This window comes from Ascaphus truei, chromosome 18, assembly GCF_040206685.1.
Source record: "Ascaphus truei isolate aAscTru1 chromosome 18, aAscTru1.hap1, whole genome shotgun sequence".
Lineage (NCBI taxonomy): Eukaryota > Metazoa > Chordata > Amphibia > Anura > Ascaphidae > Ascaphus > Ascaphus truei.
Genome location: NC_134500.1, coordinates 8,342,683 through 8,370,054, shown reverse-complemented (window position 1 = coordinate 8,370,054; position 27,372 = coordinate 8,342,683). Strand labels below are relative to the sequence as shown.

The 27,372-nt window shown below is 44.9% G+C and overlaps 1 protein-coding gene across 2 annotated transcripts; it reads right to left on the bottom strand.

Moving 5' to 3' along the window:
- Positions 1 to 249: 249 nt before the first annotated feature.
- On the bottom strand, positions 250 to 26,839 carry SLC24A1 (solute carrier family 24 member 1). Of its 2 annotated transcripts, XM_075575350.1 has the most exons (10): positions 26,656 to 26,839; positions 24,259 to 25,425; positions 19,691 to 19,753; positions 18,484 to 18,592; positions 9,904 to 9,990; positions 7,599 to 7,714; positions 4,663 to 4,911; positions 4,158 to 4,247; positions 2,143 to 2,309; positions 250 to 1,647 (listed from the first exon to the last, which is right to left on the bottom strand). In XM_075575350.1, the coding sequence occupies exons 2-10, from the start codon at positions 25,225 to 25,227 to the stop codon at positions 1,398 to 1,400; spliced, it is 2,100 nt and encodes a 699-aa protein (XP_075431465.1). In that variant the 5' UTR covers positions 25,228 to 25,425; positions 26,656 to 26,839; the 3' UTR covers positions 250 to 1,397. The 2 variants fall into 2 exon arrangements, with proteins under 2 accessions (XP_075431465.1, XP_075431466.1); XM_075575351.1 differs by lacking the exon at positions 9,904 to 9,990.
- Positions 26,840 to 27,372: the final 533 nt, after the last annotated feature.

Sequence of the window (27,372 nt, the reverse complement as noted above, 5' to 3'; positions counted from 1 at the left end):
AGTATGGAAATAAATGTGCCCCCCTCACCTCTTAATTTCACTATTTTTACCCCTCCCCCCCATGTCACCTCGTGTATTTTTTATATACATGTCAAAATTATAACATTTTCAATAAACCGTAATAAAAAGTGAATTTAAGTTAAATGTTGTAGCTGCTGCGTTTCGTAATCTTAGTTACACGTTTTTAAAAAGTCCAAAAATGTACTTTCACAATATTTTTCTGAAATAAAAAACAATTACTGGAGGATGTTATGTGATAAATAAAGGCTGTTTAATTACGTTTTAAGAGACAGCAACTCCATATAACACATACAATTTTGTGCACACAGGAAGTGCCATTTACTGTAGCCCACAGTATCTATACTGTAGTTGTATATTGTGGTATATTTCCTGGCATGTCTTGCTGATAATCTATGAATTTTTCATGTGCTACATGCTGCCGCCCGCCCGCCCGATGGAAGAAACCCCTCGTGATGATCGCCAATCAGAATAACACTGATCTAGAGCAGGGGAGCCTCTGATTGAGCCACCTGTGCTGAAGCAGGGATATCCTGAAAACCTGACCTGTTGAGGGGGGTGCTTGAGGACTGGAGTTGAGAACCCCCCCCCCCCCCCCCCCCGCTACACTAGAGGGCAAAGGACATGTCAAACCAAACTTTAACAAATAAAGTGCGGATTGGCTCGTCATGGAAACACCAGCCTCATATAATCATACGGCATCTCGCGGGTTAACAATATTAACGGATAACATTCTCTCCCAAACGGATAAAAAAAAAAATTCTACTGCAGGCAAAAGCAGTTACAATTAATTGGGAAACTGGTTAACGATCTGTATATTCATGGACACAATATAACCTGCAGTCCCACTAAACCTGCATGCACCTCTAGCACAGGAAGGAATTAAACTGCCCGGGAGCTGCATGGTGCGGGCATTTGATATAGAAGTAGTGTGGCCAACCCCACTCCTCAAGGGGCACCAACAGGCCAGGTATTGGGGCTATCCCTGCTTCAGCACAGGTGGCAATCAGTGGTCAGAGAGCTGTAATACCTGGCCTCTATTTGGCTATCATTGGTATACCCCATCTCTGTCAGCAAAGGGTATCATTTCCTAAATTAGATTGTAAAATGTTGCAGGCAAGGATTAAGTGTTTTCTTTGTACAGTGCTGGGTATTATGTAGATAGTAGCCATATATATAAATATGAAATAAGAAAAAATATATTTGTTGTAAGATATGCGCTATTACTTGCAGTCGTTGCATACCTTATTTTAACACCTTTAAGTTATAGTTCCAGAAGGTGCAATGCATTTCTGGACCCTTCATAACTGAAAGGGTTAAGTGAGGTGTGTTGCTGAGCGGTGTGCGATATTTTGAGGTGCGTCTGGCTTTGCTCCACCTCATATAGATATAGGGCAGATAATGATTCTGTCCTCCAGCATCACGCTAACGATCACAAACACAAAGTACAGGATGAACATGGTGAATCCCAGGAACTTGTTCATCTTCCACTTGCAGGCAGCGATGGAGAAAATGACGAAGAGCAGCATGATGAAGAGGAGGACGATGGCGCAGAACAGGCCGTTACTGCTGACCGCTACAGGACTAAAACCGTTAAACATGGAGAACAGCAACCAGGGGACCGGCAACCTGTCAACAACCGAGAGAGAAGAGTTTTAGTTCTACGCCATCTCTTCCCGGAACCGGCATAAGGCGCTTCGGTGATTGGATCTATGTGCTTGTGAGACCAGTGCATAGGGCCCTAAAATGCCTTAAGGCTTAGCACCACTTAGGAAAAAGGGACCTTTGTAATTTGTGCACCAAGCTCCAAAAAAATGAGCCGTTTTGCAGATACATTGATGTCCAACCAAAACATTTGCAACACGCTTCAAAGTATCGATGCCTGATTGTGTGTGAACTTTTTGTGTAGTAGAGATGTGGAGCAATTAATTTTATTTATTGCGTGTGAAGATTTATAATTAATTACATGTATTAATACGTTATTTTTGTTGTTTGTATTTGCATTAAAAAAAAACCACCAGGTCTGGGCACGAGTGAATATCTGAAACTGGTTTCCTCTGCAAGACGCAAAAGGATTATTTGGCTGCTTCACTCTGTGGGGGGGGGTTAAAACGTAATACTCACCCTACGGTGATATCGAAGATGTTGCTTCCAACAGAACTGGAGACCGCCATGTCCCCCAGGCCCTTCCGCGCCACAATAACGCTGGTGATCAGGTCAGGGATAGAGGTGCCTGCGGCCAGAATGGTCAGTCCCATGATCTCCTCTGAAATCCCTATCGTTTCTCCCACCTGTTGGGAACAAGGCCATTCTTTACAAACTGTCACACTGATCATCCTTCAGTCTCCTGGGCATCTCACCCTCTCTCTCTCTAAACTCCTCGTTAGGCCTTCACCAATGGACAGATTCAACCACCCCCAAGGAATAGACCTTGTACTGGCAGAGGACTGAAGAGGACTCTTCCATGCGCCTCATCAGTGATGTTGCAATCATGTGATTGCTCAGAGTAGTAGGTCATGTGATGTGCGGGAGGGGCTGGGACACGGATGCTGCAGCACCTTCTGTTGGTGTACCGCCAGGTTCTGTTCTGGGACCTCTCATTTTGTCGCTCTACACACCATCACTTGGTGACCTCATCAACTCTTTTGGCTTTAGATATAATCTCTACACAGGTTATACACACATATCCACCCTCCTATCTGCAATTCAGTCCCAAGTCTGCTTGCCTCCTGGTTATATCCTTGTGGATGGAGCGCCACCACCTCCAACTTAAAATGAAGATCCTTATATTTACTCCTAAATATGGCCCAATATCCCCTTTTTCCATCACAGTAAATTGTGGTCTAGGACGTTTGGCCGGCAGCTAAATCACCGCCAGGACTACCGACAGTATAACACATCGCAGGTCACCTCGCTGCCTTCCTTCCGTGTGTCCTCCAGCGCCGGATCTTCACAGCTGCAAGGCACCTCGAGCGGCTTCCACTCCGACAGGCAAGGATGCGCTCAGACATGGCGTCAAGTTGGAGGCCGCTTGAGGTGCCCTGCGGCTGTGGAGATCTGCGTGTCCTGCAGCGCCGCATGGCGACGACGTGTTATGCAGGCAGTTAGCCACCGGCACTCTGCCACCAGGACATTTGGTCGTGGCCAAATGACCCATTCTGGTACATTGAACCAACACCTGTTGCCACAGCAGGTTGCCTAGGTGCAACAGTTGACTTCCTTCTCAATTCATGGTCTGGCTAAAATGTCTCTTCCTCTGTAACATTGCCAAGATCCGCCCTTTCCTCTGTTAATGTACTTCTAAAATATGTGCATTTCCTTATCTCCATCTGGAATATTGTAACCTATTGCTAACAGGCCTCCCTGCCTCACACCAAAAATGTGCCGGCTACAATCATTTACTTCTCCCAGAACAGTCTCTGCTCATCTCCTCATCCTTCTCATGGTTTCCCATCAAGATCCAGATCCACAAAGTTCTCTTTACTTTTAAGGCTCTCTACAAGTCTACTCCCTACGTTTTATCTCTCGTATGCGCCCCATCTCATCTCCTGCGCTCTTTTTGTAACTGCCTTCTCCACCTCTACTGCGCTCTATCGCCTTAAAACCTTTTTCGCTACCTGTGGAATTCCCACACACACTGTAAACCCCCAAGCACCTTCACTCCACCTTAAGTCAAACTTAAAAAACACCTTCTGAATGAATCATTTCAACCGCATTTTTGTACTGCCCCGCACTTCGTACCAATCATTGGGGTCATACACTGCCAGCTACTGCACTTACTCCCTCAACTGCTGTTTCAAAGTCTCCTAAAATACCACTTAGAGTGTAAGCTGTCCGTCACGGATTGCCTTTCCTGTGATTGTTTGTTGCACTTATTGTATTATATTTCCCTTTATTGTATCCTCTTTTGTAAAACACTATATAAAATAAAAAATATACCTACAAGTGCTTAGTTAAAGAAGGGGTTACAGCACAAGCTTCTCCCGTCCCATTGGGACAGTCAATGTTCATATCAATGGACCATCCCATCCTTTGTCAACTCAAGCAGGTTCAGTGGCAATGCCGACCTTCCCCTTTGCACACGACCCTATCATCCCTCCTTTCATATACAAAGTGGATTTAGTGCCTCTGCCGCTTACCTGGTGTGCCCACCATACCATGAGGTATGAGAATATGGCGATCCACATTATGGAGCCTAGGAACGTCAGGACAAAGAACCTCCTGGATTTCTGAGCAAATTGGAAAAAATGGAAACGCCCTCAGTTTCTTCTTGTCCCGCTCTGCTAGTTTCTGTTTTTATTTACTCTTGCACACAAACACATCCGTTTCTGTCACTACTCTCTCTGTCTCATTCTATCCCCCCTCTCCCTCACTTTGGGGTTTGTTCTATATCCTCCTATGTGGCGATTGAGCCTTTTTGTGCCGAAAGTCCCTATTGAAGCCAATAGTAGATTTTGTCTGAAAACGTCCCAATGGGAAGATCTAGGACAAACCCTTTTTTCCCTCCCCTCACACATTCTTGCTGCTCATTCCTGTCTTGTCTCACTCTCTTTACACTCCAAACACCCTTCAGCTGTCATCTGCACTTTCCTGTCTCTGCCCCCTGCATTGTACTGCGCTGTGGCATATGTTGGTGTGTCTCACCGGTCTCCTGACATCGGGCACTGTCAACCACAGCGGGAACACGATGGGCAGAAGCAGCAGGTACGTCAACTGCTTCCTCTTGGTATCCGGCCACTCCAGGGACAGAGGCTCTTCTACTTCCTCCTCCTCCTCTTCTTCATCGCTGTCATCGTCGTCATCGTCGCTATCCTCATCACTGTCGCTGCTGCTGCTGCTGCTGCTGCTACTACCAGAGCTGTCCCCTCCATCTCCTCCCTCTCCTGCTCCCTTCTGTAGGGTCAGAGACCGGCAAACTGGGTGTTAATTAAACATCAAAAAATACAAAGGGAATCGTTTTTGCTGTTCTGTAAATTAAATTGTGTTCTTTAAGTGAAGGCCCCGGGTTGCAGTGCAATGTACAGTTGTGTGAAAAAGAAAGTACACCCTCTTTGAATTCTATGGTTTTACATATCAGGACATCATAACAATCACCTGTTCCTTAGCAGGTCTTAAAATGAGGTAAATACAACCTCAGATGAACAACAACACATGACATATTACACCGTGTCATGATTTATTTAACATACATCATGTTTATATATATATATATATATATATATATATATAAAGCAGAAAATAGCCGTGTTAGTCCAGTTGCGATAGTGCAGAATAAATGAGTTCTTCAGTATTAGGCGATACCTTTTTTATTGGACTAACAATTTGTGTCATAGGACAAGCTTTCGAGAGTTCTCCTCTCTTCTTCAGGTCTAGCAATACTATTATTACTAAGTATTTCTTGACCTGAAGAAGAGAGGAGAACTCTCGAAAGCTTGTCCTATGACATAAATTGTGAGTCCAATAAAATAGGTATCACCTAATACTGAAGAACTAATTTATTCTGCACTATATATATATATATATATATATATATATATATATATATATATATATATATATATATTGCGCAGAACACATACAGGGCTTAATAGGATTGCTTTACATAAAGGCCCTGTAACTTTTTTGGTTTTGTACTCTTACCTCTGTATTGTATGTGTGTAATACCATGTACAGTAGACTATTTTGTTTTCCTCTATTGTTAAGCACTGTATACAAGGTTGCTGCTGATATCCAATGACTTAAGTTCTGCATTGTATTTTAATATACAAAAACACATTAATAATATATAGAGACTGCCACCTGCTGGATTAAATAGCGTATATTTTGGTTCTTATATATTTGATATATTCTTATATATTCGGTTCTAGATTTTGATTTGGTTCTGGAATTTGGTTCTCTCTGGTTTAATTTTCTGTGACTTAGTTGCGTTTTTTCGTCCTGTTATATTTATATTTTTATTCAGACCTTGTTCCTTTGTATTTTATATGAGTTATTATATTGTATTTGTTAAATATTTCTTTGAGTAAAAGTTTAGTTATTAAATTATTAGACTTTTTCAGCCAAGTGTATAATTATGTTTGTATACTTATATATTCTAATGCACAGATCATGAAGTTACTTTACTGATTGATCATTACAGACAACCTGTGTAGTGGTGGTGTCTGGTTCAATCAGCCAATGGCGATGTTGCTAGATGTGTATATCAGATGTTTGCACAGATAGCCCTTTATTGCCCCTGATGAAGTTCCCACACTAGGATCAAAACGCGTAGGGTTAACATTTTGTGCACATACTTGCTAGTGCTCTTTTATGTTATATCATCTCTCTGATCGCTGACTTGCTAAAGAGACCGCAGACAGCAGGACGGTGGAATCATATGGTCTTTCAGTGGAACGATTCCTATACCGGCGCCTGACATCACGCCCACGAGATTTGGACCACCGATCGCGGGATTTTACAGCTGGAGTAACAACACGGCGCACACACACCTGGGATTCCGGCACACGGCACACACACCTGGGATTCCGGAACACGGCACACACACCTGGGATTCCGGCACACGGCACACACACCTGGGATTCCGGCACACGGCACACACACCTGGGATTCCGGAACACGGCACACACACCTGGGATTCCGGCACACACACCTGGGATTCCGGCACACGGCACACACACCTGGGATTCCGGCACACGGCACACACACCTGGGATTCCGGCACACGGCACACACACCTGGGATTCCGGCACACGGCACACACACCTGGGATTCCGGCACACGGCACACACACCTGGGATTCCGGCACACGGCACACACACCTGGGATTCCGGCACACGGCACACACACCTGGGATTCCACTACAGGAGCAGCAGCTCCACCAACGATGGATTCCAGAGCCGGGAGGGAGCTGCTGCTTTACCTTCGGATTGTTTGTGCGATAACATATACCCTCACTGCCTGGTTTTATCTGCTACATTGTAAGTAGCCAATTTTCTATTGTGTATAAAATTGCCTTTTAGTACTTCACTATTGTGGCAGCTTTTCATTCTCTTTAGGACATCAACGAGTTGGAGCTTTGTTACTATCTTGGACTCCTTCCGTTTATTGGTTATATTATTTATTATTTATTGGTCAACTAATTTGCGCCCTTTATTTATTTTTGTCTGTTTATATTTATCAAATCGTAGTGTGAGGTTAGAATTTAGAGGCTGCATTTGGGGACCCTTCTCTAATCATATATTTTGATTGATTGTACGCTCATATTTTTCACTATTATTTATATATATATGTATATATATATCAATGAATCTGCACGGGATACTTTGTGTCAGTAAATGAATATCAGAGGTTAAGTAAACCCCTTCAGTATCGGAGGGGCCAGCAACGCATTGTAGAACTGTGTATATTTATTAGTGCAATGTAATGACCATTTGTAGAATGTGGCAGGCCCTGGATCCCCCACTTCAGAGGTCAGTGGCTTCTCCTTGTACCTATTGTATGGACATTCTATGTACATATAAAGTCTCTATCATTGCTTCAGGCAGAGTGTCATATACATGACGGCTGGAGCAGACGTGTTACCGGAGGGTCGGCTTTGTCCCCTCCCTCGTCCTCTGCATCCCTGGGGGGCTCCGAACCCGTGGCTGGTGTCACCTGGACGTTAACCCTGTTAGGGACATCACCGTCATCCTTCTCATCTGTAAGGACAGAGAGGAAAGCTTTTCACTGTAACTTCAGCTCTGAGACAGGTTCTGTATATGCAAGTTCTCTATACCTTAAGCCAGGGATCCTCAAGCCACCCTAACAGGTCCAGGTTTTCAGGATATCCCTGCTTCAGCACAGGTGGCTGAAGCAGGGACTGATTTGGGCCACCTGTGCTGAAGCTTGCATATCCTGAAAACCTGACCTGTTGGGGGGCCTTGAAGACTGGAGTTAAGCCCCCCTGGCTTAATCTCTGTGACACTGTATTCTTTGTCATGTAACATTGTATCCATTCAACTCTGACTTTGCAAACTGTGTCCCCTTGTCTCTCGCGCTCTGTTAGGCTGCGCTTATAGTGCCGGCGACGGTGACGTCAGGCTGCGCTTATAGTGCCGGCGACGGTGACGTCAGGCTGCGCTTATAGTGCTGGTGACGGTGACGTCAGGCTGCGGTCACTGGAAAAATCAAATTGAGATAACTTCCAGCGATGGCGACCAAGCCATCACGCCGCGCTTACTATAAGAGCACGCGACGGTGGCAATGTATTTGTTTTGACATTTGCCGGCACTATAAGCGCAGCCTAAGGCCTCGGCCAGGCTCTCTGCTGGCGTGCTGAGGCGCAGGGAAAGCGGGTGCTTTCCCTGGCCTTGCGGTTGCTTACCGCACGCACTGTCAGCGGGCCGTCAGGGGGCGGGCCGGGGGCGTGCGCGTCACTGGCCGGGGGCGGGCCAGTGACGTCACGGAGCTGGTTCGCCCTCCTTGGGCGAACCGCTCACGTGACCGGCCTGTCGCGCCGGCAAGCGGGGGAATTTAAAATTCCCCTAAGACCTGCGCTTCTGCAAGCGCGCGGAAGCGCAGGTGAGCCCCTACTAAAGCCGCTCTAATTGCGGCTGTAGGGGCTCAGTGCTGAGCGGGAGCACGCTTCCGCCAGCAAGCGCTAAACATGGCAAGGCCTTACTCTGCTGCAGACCTGTACTTCTTTTCACTAGGTATACCTGTAACAGCACCCCTCAACTCTGCGGCTCTCTCCCTAATACTTGTGGCTTTGTGTCCCGTCTGCCCGTGCCTGCCTCTGTGTCACAAGTCACACTCCCCTTCTAGCTCTGTCCTCACTCACCCCAGAGATAGACCTAAACATTTTCAGTCCTGTCTCTGGTTATTTTATTCTCTCTGCATCGCCTCCCTCATATGGGGCACCTTACACCCTAATTCCCAGCAGACTTCTCACAGGGCTGTACCAGGAACCCTCCCTTCTGAGTAACTGGAAGCCAAGCAGGGAGGAGGGACTGGGGGGGGGGACTTTTCAAGGGAGGAAGCCAAAATAAGATTGTAATCTATTCAAGGAGTCATCCGGCCTATAAAATCTTTATTCTATATGCCTCAAATCAGCACTATATACAGATGTGGAAATACTTTTGTGATCTGGGAACGCTCAGCATCATCAGATGCAGAATGTATAGAGATACTCAGTATATTTATACAGGTAGGTGTGTGTGTGTGTGTGTGTGTGTGTGTGTGTGTGTGTGTGTGTGTGTATATATATATATATATATATATATATATATATATATATATATATATATATATATGTATAAACTGAACCACACAAAAATCCCTTCGCCTTCCAACCAACCAACAATAAACAAGGCTTATAAGACATATCCAAGATATAACTTCAGGCGCCAACCAAAGACAGACACAGACTTAAAGAAAACAATATTGTATAAAGCTTGAGGTGAATGAAACAAACAAAAAAAGATGTGTAAATTAGTCACACGGTTCAGAATGGGATTTAAAAAATATATATGTAGATATCCCTAGTACTGCTGCTTTACTGTTTGGGCAGATACCTACGAGCATTACAAAGCTTCCTATAGGTATAGTGTCCCCATAGGCTCCTTGTAAAGTCATCCTATACTAGGCGACTCTAGGACAGATCCACAAGGTCAGAGGTGACCAACTCCAGTCCTCAAGGGTCACCAACAGGCCAGGTATTGGGGATATCCCTGCTTCAGCACAGGTGGTGCAGTCTTTGACCGATCCAGCTGTGCTGAAGCAGGGATATGCTTAAAACTTGACCTGTTGGTGGCCCTTCAGGACTGGAGTTTGCCACTCCCTAGATCTTCAGCCGGAGGAACAGCGCCAAGGATACAATAAACCGCGTCGGCGTTCTCCTTTCGCTCACCTTTGGTTTTCAATCCTTTTTTGATCTCTGCCTCTACTTTGGCCTTGGCCAGGTTGTTCATGATTTCAGCCTTGTCTTTAAATTTCGCTGCAAACGAGAAAAGGAACTTACTGTACACACAGTGCTCAGAAATTCGCCAGAAGCAAACGCAGGGGGAGGAGCCGGCTGTCGAGAAGGGAGAGGACGAGGCAGGTAATAGGAGGGGAGGGGAGGGGAGGGGGGGGGGGGTTGTATGAATGCTGGAGATTTGGGCTTCTATGTTGAGAGCCTGCAGGGAAAAGCGCTCTACCTATTCTATCTAAATGTGGCACGTGGTTCCAGATCCTTTTAAGCCAACGAATCCAGGGGCTCTCAACTCCAGTCAAGCCTCCCACCCCCCAACAGGTCAGGTTTTCAGGATCCCAGCTTCAGCACAGGTGGCTCAATCAGTGGCTCAGTCTTCCATTGAGCCACCTGTGCTGAAGGTTGGATATCCTTAAAACCTGACCTGTTGGGGGGCGAGGGGGGGGGTCTTGAGAACCCCAGAACTAATCTATTCCGAGCATTGAAATTAGAATGGAAGGGACGAATCAGCCGGTTCTCCCGGTAATATCCGTGGCAGTGGAATCTTGTGGCATTTGTACATCGCGGATCTGGTCCAGATGTTATGCAAAGCCTGTGAGCTGCGGATTTATTTCACCCCGAAGGGATTGGGGTAGCAGAGACTGTGCACTTCCTGCCATGGATTCTGCTATTCATGCTGTACTGACACATAGGTTATTGGGTTATGTAGTATATACTTAGATTGTAAGCCCTTCGGGGCAGAGATTTCCTTTCCTATGGTCTGATTTTGTGTGTTGCACTTATTGTGTTAGAATGCCCTGTGCTGTTTTGTGTTTCTGTATTTCTGCCGTACCTGATGAAGGACCCTGAGAGGTTGGAAAGCTTCTAACAGATCCACTAGTTGTTAGACCAATAAAAGGTATCACACCCCCAACTCCCTCTCCCTCTTGTGTTACTACGTGGCAGAAAGGACCAGCACGGACCCCCACACTTCTCTGCAATGCCCTTTACTGAGTACACTGCGGGCGCTATATAAATAAAGATATACATACATATGTGGTACCTACATTTCAGCACCCACCAAATCCTACAAGTTTGAGGAGTCCCCTTCCCTCTCATCCCCCCCGCCCCCCAAGCTGCACAACCAATCAGAGGATTTCTCTATTCCTAGTCATGCAATTGCGACGCTAGGTGTTAGAATCTCACCCGCTGCAGCCTGGCCTACAGTATACTCCTTGCCTTGGTGTATTGACGCGTATTGGTGTAAATCCAGGTGCAATTGTACAAAAACCGTGATACCTTTTTTTTATTTGGACAAGCAAAATATATTTTTAAAGTGCAGAGCAGGACTGAGGCAGCTTGCAGCAAAAATATATCATTTTAGTCCCAAATAATCCGCGACTTTTGAAGGAGTCACTTATTCAAAATTGTTGTCTCCAAAACCTTAAAGCAGCAGTACTCTTTAACTTATAAAAAGGGTCACGAAAAACGACAGAAAAACTGCTAAATCCCAATTTCCCGTGTCTTTCCGGCCTGTGGAAATATTCAGTTTCATGATTAAAATATCTGCAAACGTCACCAAAAAAAAAAAATATGGTAAAAGAGGGTTTCAGAACAAGAGCTGTGAGTGTAACAAGAGCTGTGTATCTTATTATTCCAAAATACAAATACAGACAAACCAACCCAGCAGGGAGAGAACAGCGTAAAGAAGGTAGGAACATGCATATCATGGCTTCAATCATTGAATGTTTTGGGTTGTTTAGCTGCAAATCCAGCTGTGTACCAGAAACACACCATCCCATCATCATGTATCGTGTTGGCAAAACCACACCGGTGGAAACCTCACCGATTCACCACATCTGATTCACCACAGGTCTTCCAAGCCGGACCCTGACTTAGTTACGTCTATTCATTCTCATCTTAAACCTGCAGTTCAGTCAATATCCTGCATGTGTGTTTTTTTTAATAAATCAGTTCTGTAGTAAGAAAAAATACTTTTAGCATTTTCTGTTTTTAAAAAAACAACTTTGAAAGACCAATTTTCTTGTATTCTATTTTAACAGCCATTTGCTAAGGCACTGCCCCTTCATGTCCTGTCACAAGCCCTGGCACGCCCCTTTGTCAGCCCTGCCCTCCCTCTAGCACATGTCAGTACAGGAGGGCTCATGAATATTCATGAGCTTCCACTGACAGACAAGCAGAATATAAACAGATCCCTTCACTAATTATGTCACCAAATTTCGCCGATCAATACATGGAGAACGAATTGACCTGCAGCTATACAGTTCTTTAGGTAATTAGACATTGCACACATGAAACTATTGAAGTAAAAAAATAAATTAAAAAAAAAAAAAAAAAGACTGAACTGCAGCTTTAAAACAGCAAAGAAAGCGCACAGGGTCCCAGATCCAAGACTTGGGCTAAAGCAGGAGTCACCAACCAGTCATTATGGTACCCAGGGCTATTTATGTGGGGGAACGTTCTGGTACCTCTATACAGGGGTCAGCAAGAAACTACATATAGTGCATATGAAATGATTAGCAATGGGATCAGACTGGGGGAGGGGAGAGATGTCTTTCCTATCACGTTACGTTATTTAAAGGCGAGTTATTTATTGTAAATGAGATGTATACCACGTTTTCTTTGGGGAGGGTTTGTAGCCCCACTGGTGGCTCCGATGATGCCCACTTTGTCAGTAAGGGTCAGTCTCGCCTCGCTGCTCACATTCACCACATTGCTGACCTCTATCTATGCTCCTGCTAGTCCATGATAACCCCCTCACATCCCCATGTGCAGAACTTCCTGATCCCTAACCCATAATGCTTCATTCCTTCCGCTTAGCTGCTGAAGAACAACCCAAGAAGAGACCTGTGAGGTCCCCACAGCCAAACTATGAAGAACTCTCATGTTAGTCCATAAAGATTCATCACTTCGTTTTATGGTACGAAGGGGGATCACTACTTTTACATTACACAACAACCTCCCCCCCTGTACCTTATGTTTCCATCTACCCATCCTTATAGATTCTGAGATCCTTGGGGCAGGGCCCTCCTTACCTACTATTACAGTGTATGTCAATGCCGGTTATTTGATTGTTTTCACCATACAACCTTCCTATACTGCAGAATATATATATATATATATATAATAAATCAAGATCCCTGCTTCCTTTTTAAAGATCTAAGAGATATAAAAAGAAATGTCTGACTTCTGTTGATAGAGAATAAATACAGCATAACACTATGCATCCCTGCAGAGGAACCATATGCATCCCTGCAGAGGTACCCTATGCATCCCTGCAGAGGAACCCTATGCATCCCTGCAGAGGAACCCTATGCATCCCTGCAGAGGAACCCTATGCATCCCTGCAGAGGAACCCTATGCATCCCTGCAGAGGAACCCTATGCATCCCTGCAGAGGAACACTATGCATCCCTGCAGAGGTACCCTATGCATCCCTGCAGAGGTACCCTATGCATCCCTGCAGAGGTACCCTATGCATCCCTGCAGAGGAACCCTATGCATCCCTGCAGAGGAACCCTATGCTTTGATGCATTGCACACATTCTGCTATATGTACCCAAGCTTCTTGCTCAGGTTCTGACATCTGCCACATTTTTAAACACTGTTAACGCCATCTCAGACCTGGAAAGTAATGGACAGCACAAGGGGTTAATATGACCACTGCTTCCAAAGCTGCCACATATTGCCACACACGGAGCAGGACAGGAGCTGGTGCCACCTCGGTCTCGGGATCTCTTTCTCTGTCGGGATTAAGCAGATCAGGCTCAGGGTGATTGGCTACTGTCCAGGTTTGACGAGATTCTCATTAATCTGAGGACTAATACACCTGACGGGCAGCAGGAGGGGCACAGGGGAACGGTCAGTGGGTCGGATCTGAAGGTCAAGAAGACAGAGAGGCCGGTAAACCACGTGGCACCTGTCATGGGAGAGGGGGTTTGGCCCGGTATTGAAGGGGTTACACCCCATTTGGCCACCCCTGCTCTCACGTGGGAAGCAAGGGGTTAACTGGACTGCGGTTCAGTAAGGTGTTTTTACCCTGCTTCAGCAACCAACTGTATATTGTTGGTAGAGACAGCTAGGCCCATGTCTGGAGCATTGGGTGTGAAATATAGCACCTGTGACAAACGTTCTCTTCACAGGAGGCCCAACTTCAAAGCATTTCTTGACAAGGGGTTTTATGGGGGCCAGGGGTGCGGCTACAGAAGGAGATATCAGAATGAGTGAACTTATTAAATATAAGAATATCATGAGATGTCCTCGGCTGAACATGCTAAAATTTACATGTGTGTATCCGTGGGACCGAGTCGCAAATAATGATTACAGACACATGATGTCTAGCAGGTACTAAGAGACAGATATTAATATCTCTCTTCATTTTAGTATTACACGGTAATATTTAGTCTCATTGGGAGCGTCAGGCGTGCCGGAATGTATTAATATGTCTTGCGTGCCAGTAAGTATTACTGAACTGAAGTTATGAAGTTATTTAGATAGGAAAAGCAGTTTTTAAACGTCCTGGGGTGGGAGTTTTACTCTGGGGTAAGACTGTCAACCTCACCACTGATTTATGACAGGGGTTGGGTTTAGGTTGTGTTCAATGGGAAATAACTGTATTTAAGGCTGAGCAAGTGTGGGAGGGGGGCTGAGGAAATAAGCCCCCTGATTAGAATAATACCCACCCAGTGGGCAGGTATTGCGGTGCCCTCAGGTGAGGTGGCAAGGAGAGATTGGGTCCAGATAATTGTTCTCCAATGGCCTACACTCAATAGTAAGGTATGGACTGGAGATTGCATATAAACCAGTTCCCAGCCTATACTCTGTGTCTTAGTGCTTTTCGTGATGACTACATCTGAACCTGTGTTATGGAAGAAATTGCCAATCCTGTATCCTGATGGCTTTCTTGTCCAAACTCCTTAAATAAGTGTCTATATTTTGCCTGTTATTTGTATATCTTGTGTGTTCACCTTTTTCAAGGAATAAATTATATTTTATCATATCTCAGCCGTGTTCAGTTCAACCCAGTTATATTTGGTGTATATTATATCTTGTCATAAGTTACCGTGACAGCACCATGTTCATGACGGAGAAACATTGTTATATCATGCGGGCAGTGTACTCCGCTCTGTATGCAGTAGAATGTGAAGGTGAGTCCCTGCCCGGAAGAGCTTACAATCTAATATATGAGAAACAGTGAGAAAGTGGTCACTTAGACCCACCACTGAATATGAAATCGTGTCTCTGACCACACAGATTCTTCAAAGGCATCTTCACAGCACACACCTCATGGGATAAGTGTCATTATTTCTAGGGCTACTGTGGGAGATCAGTCCAGAGGTCCAGTTCCAGCCAAAATACTTCTGTAAAATTAGTTTTTCCAGATATTCTTAAACCGTAATAAAAACAAAGGGTGGGTGGGCCAAGCACGCACATGTTAAGGGTGGGTGGGCCAAGCACGCGCATGTTAAGGGTGGGTGGGCCAAGCACGCGCATGTTAAGGGTGGGTGGGCCAAGCACGCGCATGTTAAGGGTGGGTGGGCCAAGCACGCGCATGTTAAGGGTGGGTGGGCCAAGCACGCGCATGTTAAGGGTGGGTGTGCCCAGCACGCGCATGTTAAGGGTGGGTGTGCCCAGCACGCGCATGTTAAGGGTGGGTGTGCCCAGCACGCGCATGTTAAGGGTGGGTGGGCCAAGCACGCGCATGTTAAGGGTGGGTGGGCCAAGCACGTGAATGTTAAGGGTGGGTGTGCCCAGCACGCGCATGTTAAGGGTGGGTGTGCCCAGCACGCGCATGTTAAGGGTGGGTGTGCCCAGCACGCGCATGTTAAGGGTGGGTGTGCCCAGCACGCGCATGTTAAGGGTGGGTGTGCCCAGCACGTGCATGTTAAGGGTGGGTGTGCCCAGCACGCGCATGTTAAGGGTGGGTGTGCCCAGCACGCGCATGTTAAGGGTGGGTGTGCCCAGCACGCGCATGTTAAGGGTGGGTGTGCCCAGCACGTGCATGTTAAGGGTGGGTGTGCCCAGCACGCGCATGTTAAGTAAAAACCCTCACGGTGAAGATAACTCATTCGAAGTTTAGGGCACACACACTTGCGCTATTTTTGAGGTTTGAACTTTAGGATTTGTTTTCTTTGCATTAATATAATAAAATGTATTTATTTTCATTATCAGCGGAGCCGAGCGCATCACTGGAGATTCTGTCTCTTCCGTGTAGTTCGTCACTATTTATCCTGGATAGCACCCCTCCAGTACGGAAATTAGGAAGCTGAGCAGACCCCCCCCCCCCCCTTTTCTCGTTGCACACGGGACATTACCACCTGTATCTTGATTTGTAGCTTCTTAGAATTGTAGCATCAAACTATCCTCACCCTTTCCCTTTCTGCATCAAAGTATCCTCACCCTTTCCCTTTCTGCATCAAACTATCCTCACCCTTTCCCTTTCTGCATCAAAGTATCCTCACGCTTTCCCTTTCTGCATCAAAGTATCCTCACCCTTTCCCTTTCTGCATCAAAGTATCCTCACGCTTTCCCTTTCTGCATCAAAGTATCCTCACCCTTTCCCTTTCTGCATCAAAGTATCCTCACCCTTTCCCTTTCTGCATCAAAGTATCCTCACCCTTTCCCTTTCTGCATCAAACTATCCTCACCCTTTCCCTTTCTGCATCAAAGTATCCTCACGCTTTCCCTTTCTGCATCAAAGTATCCTCACCCTTTCCCTTTCTGCATCAAACTATCCTCACCCTTTCCGCATCAAACTATCCTCACCCTTTCCCTTTCTGCATCAAAGTATCCTCACCCTTTCCCTTTCTGCATCAAAGTATCCTCACGCTTTCCCTTTCTGCATCAAAGTATCCTCACCCTTTCCCTTTCTGCATCAAAGTATCCTCACCCTTTCCCTTTCTGCATCAAAGTATCCTCACCCTTTCCCTTTCTGCATCAAAGTATCCTCACCCTTTCCCTTTCTGCATCAAAATATCCTCACCCTTTCCCTTTCTGCATCAAAGTATCCTCACCCTTTCCCTTTCTGCATCAAAGTATCCTCACCCTTTCCCTTTTTGCATCAAAGTATCCTCACCCTTTCCCTTTCTGCATCAAAGTATCCTCACCCTTTCCCTTTCTGCATCAAAATATCCTCACCCTTTCCCTTTCTGCATCAAAGTATCCTCACCCTTTCCCTTTCTGCATCAAAGTATCCACACCCTTTCCCTTTCTGCATCAAAGTATCCTCACGCTTTCCCTTTCTGCATCAAAGTATCCTCACCCTTTCCCTTTCTGCATCAAAGTATCCTCACCCTTTCCCTTTCTGCATCAAAATATCCTCACCCTTTCCCTTTCTGCATCAAAGTATCCTCACCCTTTCCCTTTCTGCATCAAAGTATCACTGCAGCCCATCTCTTCAGGTTTATTTCCCTTTCATTACCTGGGATCACATAATAGGAATTTATCTACTTAGCTTCAATCTCTTTTAAACTGTGCTTGAAAGGCCAGGAGATAATCCATTTACAGCAAGTAGGGCATTATAGGCAGGCAGGCGAGTGCTCGTACGGTCACCCAGAAATGCTGCCGGGGAGTATAGAATTCCATAGCTTCTGGGACATGTTTTTAAGTCCCTAGATTAGGGGTGGCAAACTCAGTCATCAAGGCCCCCCCTCTAACCCCCAGCCCTCCCTCAACAGGTCAGGTTTTCAGGATATCCCTACTTCAGCACAGGTGGCTCAATCAGTCCCTGCTTAAGCACTGGTGGCTCAATTAGAGGTTCAGTCTTCAACTGAGCCTCTGATTGAGCCACCTGTGCTGAAGCTGGGATATCATGAAAACCTGACCTGTTGGGGGGGGGGGGGGGGCAGGGGCTTGAGGACTTAAGTTGAGCACCCCTGATTTTCAGCAGCGGTGTGAAACTCAGTTCTCAATGGCCACCAATAGGCCAGGTTTTATGGATATCCCTTCTTCAGCACAGGTGGCTCAGTCAGTGGCCCTTGAGAACTATGTTTGTAACCCCTGCCCTAGATGTATTGTGAGAGAAGCTTTGCAAAGTGGCTGTTTCCAGGAATAATGAGTAACTGTTACTAACTTCCATTAAATACTGAGAATACTTCTTTATACCTATATACGAATATTCAGATGTCAGGAGTCGACAAATGACATTTTCTTAAGCGGATTCCCACTTTTTAATATCATTCCTTTAAATGCTGGACATATCCTTTAAAAAAAAGGGGGGGGGAGACCAAAGTATTAATAAAAGTATTCCTACACTTCGAGTAACAAGATCAAATCTAAAATAAAATAATCGATATGACTACCTTTTGACCCTGTGCTGAAGCTGGGATTGATTGAGCCACCTGTGCTGAAGCAGGGATATCCTGAGAACCTGACCTGTTGGTAGCACTCGGGACGGGAGTTGAGAACCCCTTGCAATAAAGGATGCTGTGTTCTATAATGGATGAGCTACATCTTCTGGATACACCTGGGTCAGCCAACCACAATCCCCAGTCCCATCCCACGTCAGGGAGTCTTCTTACCTTCTCCCAGGGGATCCAGGGTGTGGATCATGAGCTGGAAGATGGTGCTGCGGATGGTGCTGTTGTGGAGAGACGCCGAGCTTCCACCCCTTGTAAGGAACGGCTTCAGCTGGACAGATGGACAGAGGCAGAACAGCTGTTACTTTATTGCAATGGCAGTTTAAAGTGCGGTTTATTCAACGTCTGACCGAGGAGCTGGGGGAACCACATCTGAGGGTCTCCCAGCCCCAAACTAGCGCAGGAAAGCGCTCCAAATATAGGAGAAACTCCAGCTGCTCTCGGGGCGATTTTTTTTCTTTGATACATAGATCTGGAATCGCTTGAAACCACCAGATCGAATTCTGCGGAGCGCGCAAGAGGTGCTATTTTTCGTGTGGGGGCATTTAACAGATGGGACGTAGATGAGTTAAGAATACGGTAATATACTGTACTGTGTAATATTCACAAACTCAGCACAATTAGTGCTGTGTTTAAATGATTACAGATTAACATTTTCTCCGAAAAACACATTCAAGTATGTAAGCAGAATAAAAAAAAAACACTCCTAAAATATACTTATTTGTGTGATACTGAGGCCGTAAAAGCACCATTAAAAAAAACCCAGAATCAATATCTAACATCACGGGGTAAAGGTATTTTAATATTCTGTGATGGGGTTTCCCTCCATTGTGGCACCCAGGAATATGGGACGTGGTCACATGGGGCGGTCGACTTTCACGCAGACATGACGATGGGAGGTTTTTGGTTAGGATGAGATGCTTTTCTTGTTTAATGCATCTTCCGTTCGTGTGACCAGGAGACTTGAGTGACGTGTATGAAACGGTTACATTTAATACAAAGTAAGTTATGGCGAGTGTAAAAAAATGTGACAAAAAGCCTTCACTGTACAGCGAATAAAATTCCCACCGGTCAGCACATCCACAGGTCGGAGCTGGACCTGCATCCCTGCCCTTCCCCATTATCTCTTAGCATACAGCGTTTCCACTGCAGTCAGGGATTCTGGGAAATGACATGCAGGACTGAAACCCTGCCCTTCCCCCTTATCTCTTAGCATCTTTTCTGATTCACAAAATCGCCTTAATCCCGTTGCCAAATAAAGGAGTGCCCCATTGTATCTTAACTAGGGGTGTTGGATTCCTCCAGTTTAAGCTAGGAGAACTCATTTTAAATAGCGACTAACATGCATTGGACGCCTTGCAGCACCTACCTTTAGTCTGTTGTGGTCTTCCGTTGGCTTTGGCTCATCCCCAGCCACTGAGCCATTGCCTTTCTGTGCAGACATGAAAAGTAATCATGTGACACCATCAGTCACGCTTTCACACAGCTCAAAGGATTTACAGTCTCATCAAAAGCAGAGCAAGGCGTTTAGCCCTCTGCATACTCTTTATGGATGGTGTGCTCTATGGGATAATGGGATAGGTAGACCTCTATGGTTCAAGGCACTAAGAAAATACTTTCATCCCCTGCAACTTAGTGACAATGTATCAGGGTACGTTCCCCCTATCAGCTTGGGATTTAGGGAGTGTCCATGGGGGGCATTAGGGACAGGTGAATATTATAACATATCCTAATGGGATTGATGAAATTCTGCTCCTATTTAACACGTTTCCCTCTCCTTTGCCTCAAAAATCCTCAGTGACTCAAAGCAGGTGTAAACATTCCAGCGAACGAAAACGGTGACATGTAACAAGCTTGAAGAATGTGCTTCTTTTGGACACATCCCCCAGCAGAAATGTAAATACAAAAAGCAGGGTGCCAAAGGTCACTGGTCTTGGTTCTGATACAGAAATCCTTAAGTCCTGTAGAGCAAGGCTAAACTCAGGAGCGTTTACTGGTCCCCTTCATTCTCTTGTCCCAATTGGGACTCTCCCAAAATGTGGCAGATGGGTACGCAGCCCTGATATACACAGCTGTGATGCTGTTAACACAAATTTACTTAAAGCTGCAGACCAATAAATATCCTACGTGTGTTTTTTTAAATAAATCAGTTCTGTACTATGAGAAAATACTTGTAGCATTTATAAATAAATAAATATATATATATATATATATTTTTTTCCCTATAGAAACCATTTACAAAGTCACATCCTCTTCCTCTTCTGATAGGCTCTGGCTCTTGAGCCCTGCCCTCTTTCTAGCAGCGCACCAATTGTATCTAGTGCCTGCCTGGTCACATGATCTTCCCCACAGAACTTTGCATTGTGGGTACTGTTTCACAGCAATAACTGAATTAAATAACCCAGAGCAAAGCGATCGATCACAGGAACACGAATCGATCCTCAGCTTAGCTAATCACTTGTCAGTGTGCAGATTGTATTGATGCTCATATTGAATGGAATTTTTTTTTTTTTAACGGCAGCTTGGACTGCAGCTTTAAACCGGGGAGGGAATATTCCACAAACAACCCCCTTTTTTGCCCTCCAGGAGGTATTTCCTATGTAAATGTTATACTGCAGGATCTGACCCATACCGGGGATGGTTTTAGCTTTGATAACACTACGATGGTTTGCTTCTTTTCATGCAGACTGGAAGGAACAGAATAGTCAGTAACTGTTCCCATGCAAGGCTGGAAAAGTGCAGCTGTTAAGTAGGAGTTCTTAGCTTCTTTGTGTTCATGTCTCCATATTTCCAAACACGTTATAAAAGGAATGTATCGAATTCTGCAGAAGTCACGTTTCTCTCCTCTCTCCGAGTCACAATACTCTGCCTGGCACGGAGTGGAGCGAAACCTTTCTGGCTAACAATCGCTGCCACATGTAAGAAACGTGATGGGCAATCTTCCTGCACACACCGCACACAATCATTTCCGTGTATCCCTGGTTCTGGAGCCTGCAGTGTGCTGGCGTCAGTATAACCGTCAGGATGGTCAACTCCAGTCCTCAAGGGCCACCAACAGGCCAGGTTTTCATATTATCACTGCTTCAGCACAGGTGGCTCAATCAGTGGCTCAGTCAAAGGCTGAGCCACTGATTGAGCCACCTGTGCTGAAGCAGTGACTGATCGAGCTACCTGTGCTGAAGTAGGGATATCCTGAAAACCTGACCTTTTGTTGGCCCTTGAGGACTGGAGTTAGCCACCCCTGCTCTAGAGTGTAAGCTCCCAGGATAAGGGCCCTCCCTACCTGCTGTACCTGTTTGTCTTTATTTGTATGTCCCTCTGTTGATGTAATTATCAGATCTCTGTGCTGCGCTGTGGAACAGGTCGGCGCTTTGCAAACAAACGATAAATAATAACATCACGCCCTCTACTAAGATGACCTGTATCATCATGAAACACATTGTATCCCGTGAGCGTGTACAGGCCGAGTCCCAGCACACTGACCTTACTGACACTGTTAGAACGATGTTATTCTCACCCATGTGCCAGTCGTGGCTTCAGCAACAAGGCACAAAGAAATATCTAATTGAGTGGAGACGAATTATTTGATACAGGTGCTGCATCTCTGTAGCAGTTAGTAGCAAAGTGATACATGTTAAGCAGTCCTCTGCTATTTCTACCATACCACCACGTGTCGGTCTACACTGTGTATTTTGCTTTTGTGATTTGCAGAAGTAGAACACCGGTCATTGAGGGATAGACAGAGATGGGGATGATATAGAAAAAATAATGGAATGTAGCTAATGCCATTGAGATGCAGTTAGTGCTAATATATGGGAAGGGATAGAAACTCCCAAAATATCTGTTTTGGTGTTAAAGTAATTCCTACGGACAGTTCCATTGAGACAATTGGTACAAGAGACGTAGAGATTGGTAATATGAGTAAATAGAAGTACATTTGGTGTAATGGGATGTATGAATGTGTGTGTCTCCTACCATCATTTCTCTCTTTTAATGTAAAAAACCTCATTTGAATGAACTAAACATCTATGAAACGTACACATCAAATCTTATGTATTTTTGTATTTACATAAACCTTTTTATATGTGGCTTATTGCTGTTAATGTCCCTAGCACAGACATAAATATACATTCCACTTTATTCTACCAATTGTATCCTATTGCTGTGGAGTGGAGGATAAAGATATTTTAAGACTAGAGATGTCCCAAAGATGAACATTTACCCAGAAAATCCCGAAATCACGGTTGTTGTGATAACTTCTAATGGGCCAAAGGGATACCAGGTGTCAAGTTTTTAACCAGACAGTCCCGTATTTGGACTCGCCGTCCTGTAAAAAAATGATAGGTAATACTGGACATGTATGTGCATACCGGTATTATCTCTCTTGGCATGTATGTTTATAGCGGTATTACCTCTTTGGATGTGTACTGTATGTGTATACCGGTATTACCTCTCTGGGGGTGTATGTGTATACCGGTATTACCTCTCTGGGCATGTATGTATATACCGGTATTACCTCTCTGGGCATGTATGTGTTTACCGGTATTACCTCTCTGGGCATGTATGTGTATACCGGTATTACCTCTCTGGGCGTGTATGTGTATACCGGTATTACCTCTCTGGGCGTGTATGTATATACCGGTATTACCTCTCTGGGCGTGTGTGTGTATACCGGTATTAACTCTCTGGGCGTGTATGTGTATACCGGTATTACCTCTCTTGGCGTATATGTGTATACCGGTATTACCTCTCTGGGCATGTATGTGTATACCGGTATTACCTCTCTGGGCGTGTATGTGTATACCGGTATTACCTCTCTGAACGTGTATGTGTATACCGGTATTACCTCTCTGGGCATGTATGTGTATACTGGTATTACCTCTCTGGGCATGTATGTGTATACCGGTGTTACCTCTCTGGGCGTGTATGTGTATACCGGTATTACCTCTCTGAACGTGTATGTGAATACCGGTATTACCTCTCTGGGCGTGTATGTGTATACCGGTATTACCTCTCTGGGCGTGTATGTGTATACCGGTATTACCTCTCTGGGCGTGTATGTGTATACCGGTATTACCTCTCTGGGCGTGTATGTGTATACCGGTATTACCTCTCTGGGCGTGTACGTGTATACCGGTATTACCTCTCTGGGCATGTATGTGTATAGCGCTATTACCTGTCTGGGCGTGTATGTGTATACCGGTATTACCTCTCTGGACGTGTATGTGTATACCGGTATTACCTCTCTGGGTGTGTATGTATATACCGGTATTACCTCTCTGGGCATGTATACCAGTATTACCTCTCTGGATATGTATACCAGTATTACCTCTATGGACATAGTGACCTGGTTGGCTTGGGGGGCCGCAGGATTTCCCTGAGCAGGGACATAGCTGGGCTGCTGATCAGGGGTTGGACAGCTTCCTCCACCCTGATTGGCTGCTGCTGGGTAATGAAGCCAATCAGGAGGTGTCAGGAGCCTGGGGGTGGGGCCAAGGAGGGGAGGAAACAGCATGGAGGAGAGAGGTGTGTGTGCGCGTGTCAAGTGTGTCTCATCTTTCACCATAGGGCCGGGTATATTTGGAAAAGCCACCTGGCCATTCTAATGTGCCATCATGAAACACATTAACGTCTGAGATTATTTATGCTGTTATGAGCCATCTCATCAGAAGAAGAAAGAGTTTCTTCTCTGCTGACCTCTCACTTGTTGATTAAAATGATTTCACAATCTGCAAAACCCCAGTCTTTCATTTTCCAGGCCGGATCAATACAGTCGATTAGAACTATGGACTACAAACCTGGCCATGCCAAGAGGCTATAAATCAATGTCAATTACGCTGCCAAATACAATTTCATGGTCAAGGCCCATGCTCTACCTATGCGGGCATCAGCAAAAGATGCCCCAACACTTCCTAAAGAACAGTAACCGTTACAAACCTTAGTGGTCTCTTCCAAGGCCATGACTTTAACCAGGCGTTTCCTTTTGTAAATCTGCTCTTTCACCCATCTCTCCACCATCACGTTGATCTTCATGAAGAACACGTAGAGCCCATAGGCACTCAGGAGCAGCAAGCTCTCCCACCACAGAATAACATTATCCAGGAAGAAGATGATGAGCATGATCAAATCGAGGATGTAGAAGGAGACATCTCTAAACAGGGGCCACCAGGTCAGGTTGAGGATCTCCCTGGAGAAGAGGGCACATGTGCCAATCACAAACAGGATGTTAAACACAGCAGAGCCCACAATGGTGCCGATGCCAATGTTGCTGTGTGAAATGAAGACCCCAATGAGGGAGGTGAAGAGTTCAGGTGCTGACCCTCCAGCCGCCATGAAGGTGGCACCGGCCACGTCCTCTGAGATCTGCAGTTTGTCTGTGATCGCCCCCAGAGCTGGCACAAAGAACTCATCGCAGACGATGGCCAAGGCTACGAATACGTACATCATGCCAAAGATGTGAAGGGCAACCCAACCCTTTCTGCGCTCCTCTACGCTGAACAGGTCTTCAGGGTACTCCCCTTTTGCATGAGTCAATGGGGGTTTGGTAGGAACTTTGGTCTTGCCTGTGGTGGTTTGAATAGTTGTGGTTCCTGGTTTAATGGTGGATACAGGATCTGGGTCCACAAAAATGCAGTGCCTGATTTTGACCCTCTCTGTCACATTATCTGCTGGGGGGGCTGAGGTAGAGGTTGTGGTCGGGTTGACTAGTTCTCTGATAGACACTATAGTGGGCGTCTCCTCTTCCATTACCCCCACAAAACTGGAATCTTCCAGATCAGTCTCTGTCCAAGGTTCTGAATCCACCTTGTGATTGAGGGACAGCTGGTACATTGAGCATAAGAACATCACAAACACTATGAACAAAATTCTGTTCCACTGAAGTCTTTTCCTCCTGTGTAAATTCATCTTTATTTTTTATAATCTGCCTAAAAGGCCACTTCCTAGAAACAAAAGTGATGCTTTCTTTCAGCTATTCTATAACATGTGTTCTTTTAGGGAGAGTTGCTCATTTTGTTTTATTCTTGTCTTTGGTCATGTTTTCTCTCATTCCTTCTCCTATCTGGTACCAAACCGTGAGATCTCAGCAGCGTTTTGCTGGAAATCCTGGAAAACAACGCAGAAATACATCAGCACTTTCCATGTCCCTCCTCACTCCCAGCCAAAATATCCTTTGTTTTCTCAAACTCCGCATGTGCTTTCAGTGGTCTCAAATATTATTTAGTGTGTATTATATGCTGCAACATACATCCTTTTAATTACCATGGCCTGCTACACCCCCTGAGAAGTACATTACATGTGGCAGGTGCAAGGAGATCCTACCCTAAAAGACTTGCAAAGTAGCTAACAAAAACATTGTTTATTTTATAAACCACTTATTCATGTAATTGGCTTGTGAGAAACATCCCCCCACTCCCCCATATTAGCTTCTGCTCTAAAACCCTTTCTATTTGCTGTGGGTCTGTTAATGTTATCTGTTAATAATGGTTCTTTGCCATTATCTTTGGAAACTAATGATTAGCTGAAACCAGTCATCAAAAGAGGAAGAGTCTGGATGTGAGAACGTCCTGATTATGAAGTTTGGATCATCTCATCACCATATAGCATTCAGTACTAAAGAAACATTGACCGGTGAAAACAACAAATGCTTTCCAAATACTTCAACCTGTCTGATTTGCAGCGAACGAGAGAGAACAGATGAGACCCTTCATATTACTGCCCCCTTAAATCCAAGAGCTTCTTTTAAAACGTCATTTTTGTTGTTACATAAAAATATAGGATGAGCCAAGAGTGAATAAATTTAAAACTAAAAGCATCTTAAACAGCTAAATATAAAAACAAGGATCAGCAGCAGCAGTGTCAAAGGGTATAACTTACGCTGATGTGAGGAAAATATACACATATTAATCTAACACAGATCCACATCACCAGTTTCCAATAGGCACTGTAGTGAATCCATAATCTGTTGTATGCTTTTGAGAATAATTTTCAGCATCCCTTCTTTAAATCTGCTCACGGCACCAGCTGGTGCCTGAGTTTAGGGCATTATAATATAGTATGCACAGGAGCAACTTAAACCCCCCTGCAGAAGTGAGATACCTCCTATATCTATAATCTACTAAACATTGCAGTTCATACTTGTGCTGTAACTATGTGCTGTAACTATGAGGCATTTTTGTTTGTGTACCTGGAAGACTGTTATATACCATATAATATATATATATATATATATATATATATATATATATATATATATATATATATATATATATATATATATATTAAAAGAAAACTAAATATAACACCTGTAACTATCCCCCTATGAATGTAACGTACCGTAACGACGCAGCAAGCCGGTAATTTGGGGGTAATCATACACCCCGTTTGTCTTCAGGGCATCACAGAGCCCAGTGAGGAGGGATGGACGCGGGTGGGACAGCAGGAGATAGCCCCATCGCCAGCAAATCTTTACCAGCTGAAGTCTGCTGAGTGGCAGGGTCAGGTATGAAGGGCAAACTGCAAGAGAAGTATCCAATCCAGCCTAATACCTGCAGCATTAAGGAGATTACACAGCATGCAGCACTTTGCTCGCTCCCATGGGAGAAACTGCTGTATGTTGGAGGATTGGAGAGAAATTCATTTTGATTCAAATGTTCTATGTATTTAGTTCAGGGTGAAAATTATTCTATCTTAAGGACACTCTTCTAAATCCACACCTGTCAACTCCCTCTCATTGCAAGAGAATCGCTCTCTCCTGTTTCCCACAAAAGTCCTTTTACAATCAACAGACCCTTTAATAGATGCACGAATCCTTAGAAATGAGACTATGTTGCCCATATGTGAATGAATAGGTTGAGAGTTATTGATCATTGCTAAGATGTTGGGTAGAATAATGTGCCCAGATCCCCGCACACAGGAATAATTGACATAGTTCAGACAAGCAATTACAATTATTCAGTGATTGCCCCCCCAAACCACAAGGGGAATGATGTATGCCCAACATACACTGACTGGACATATTAGAAATGTGAGCATGCATATTACAGGGACTAA

Coding starts and splice junctions, on each gene's coding strand:
- SLC24A1 (XM_075575350.1), bottom strand. CDS start 25,227: ATGAATTTACACAGGAGGAAAAGACTTCAGTGGAACAGAATTTTGTTC. Junction 4,912..7,598: donor GGGACAAAGCCGACCCTCCG/GTAACACGTCTG, acceptor CTGACCCTACAG/AAGGGAGCAGGAGAGGGAGG. Junction 1,648..2,142: donor ATCTTCGATATCACCGTAGG/GTGAGTATTACG, acceptor GGTTGTTGACAG/GTTGCCGGTCCCCTGGTTGC.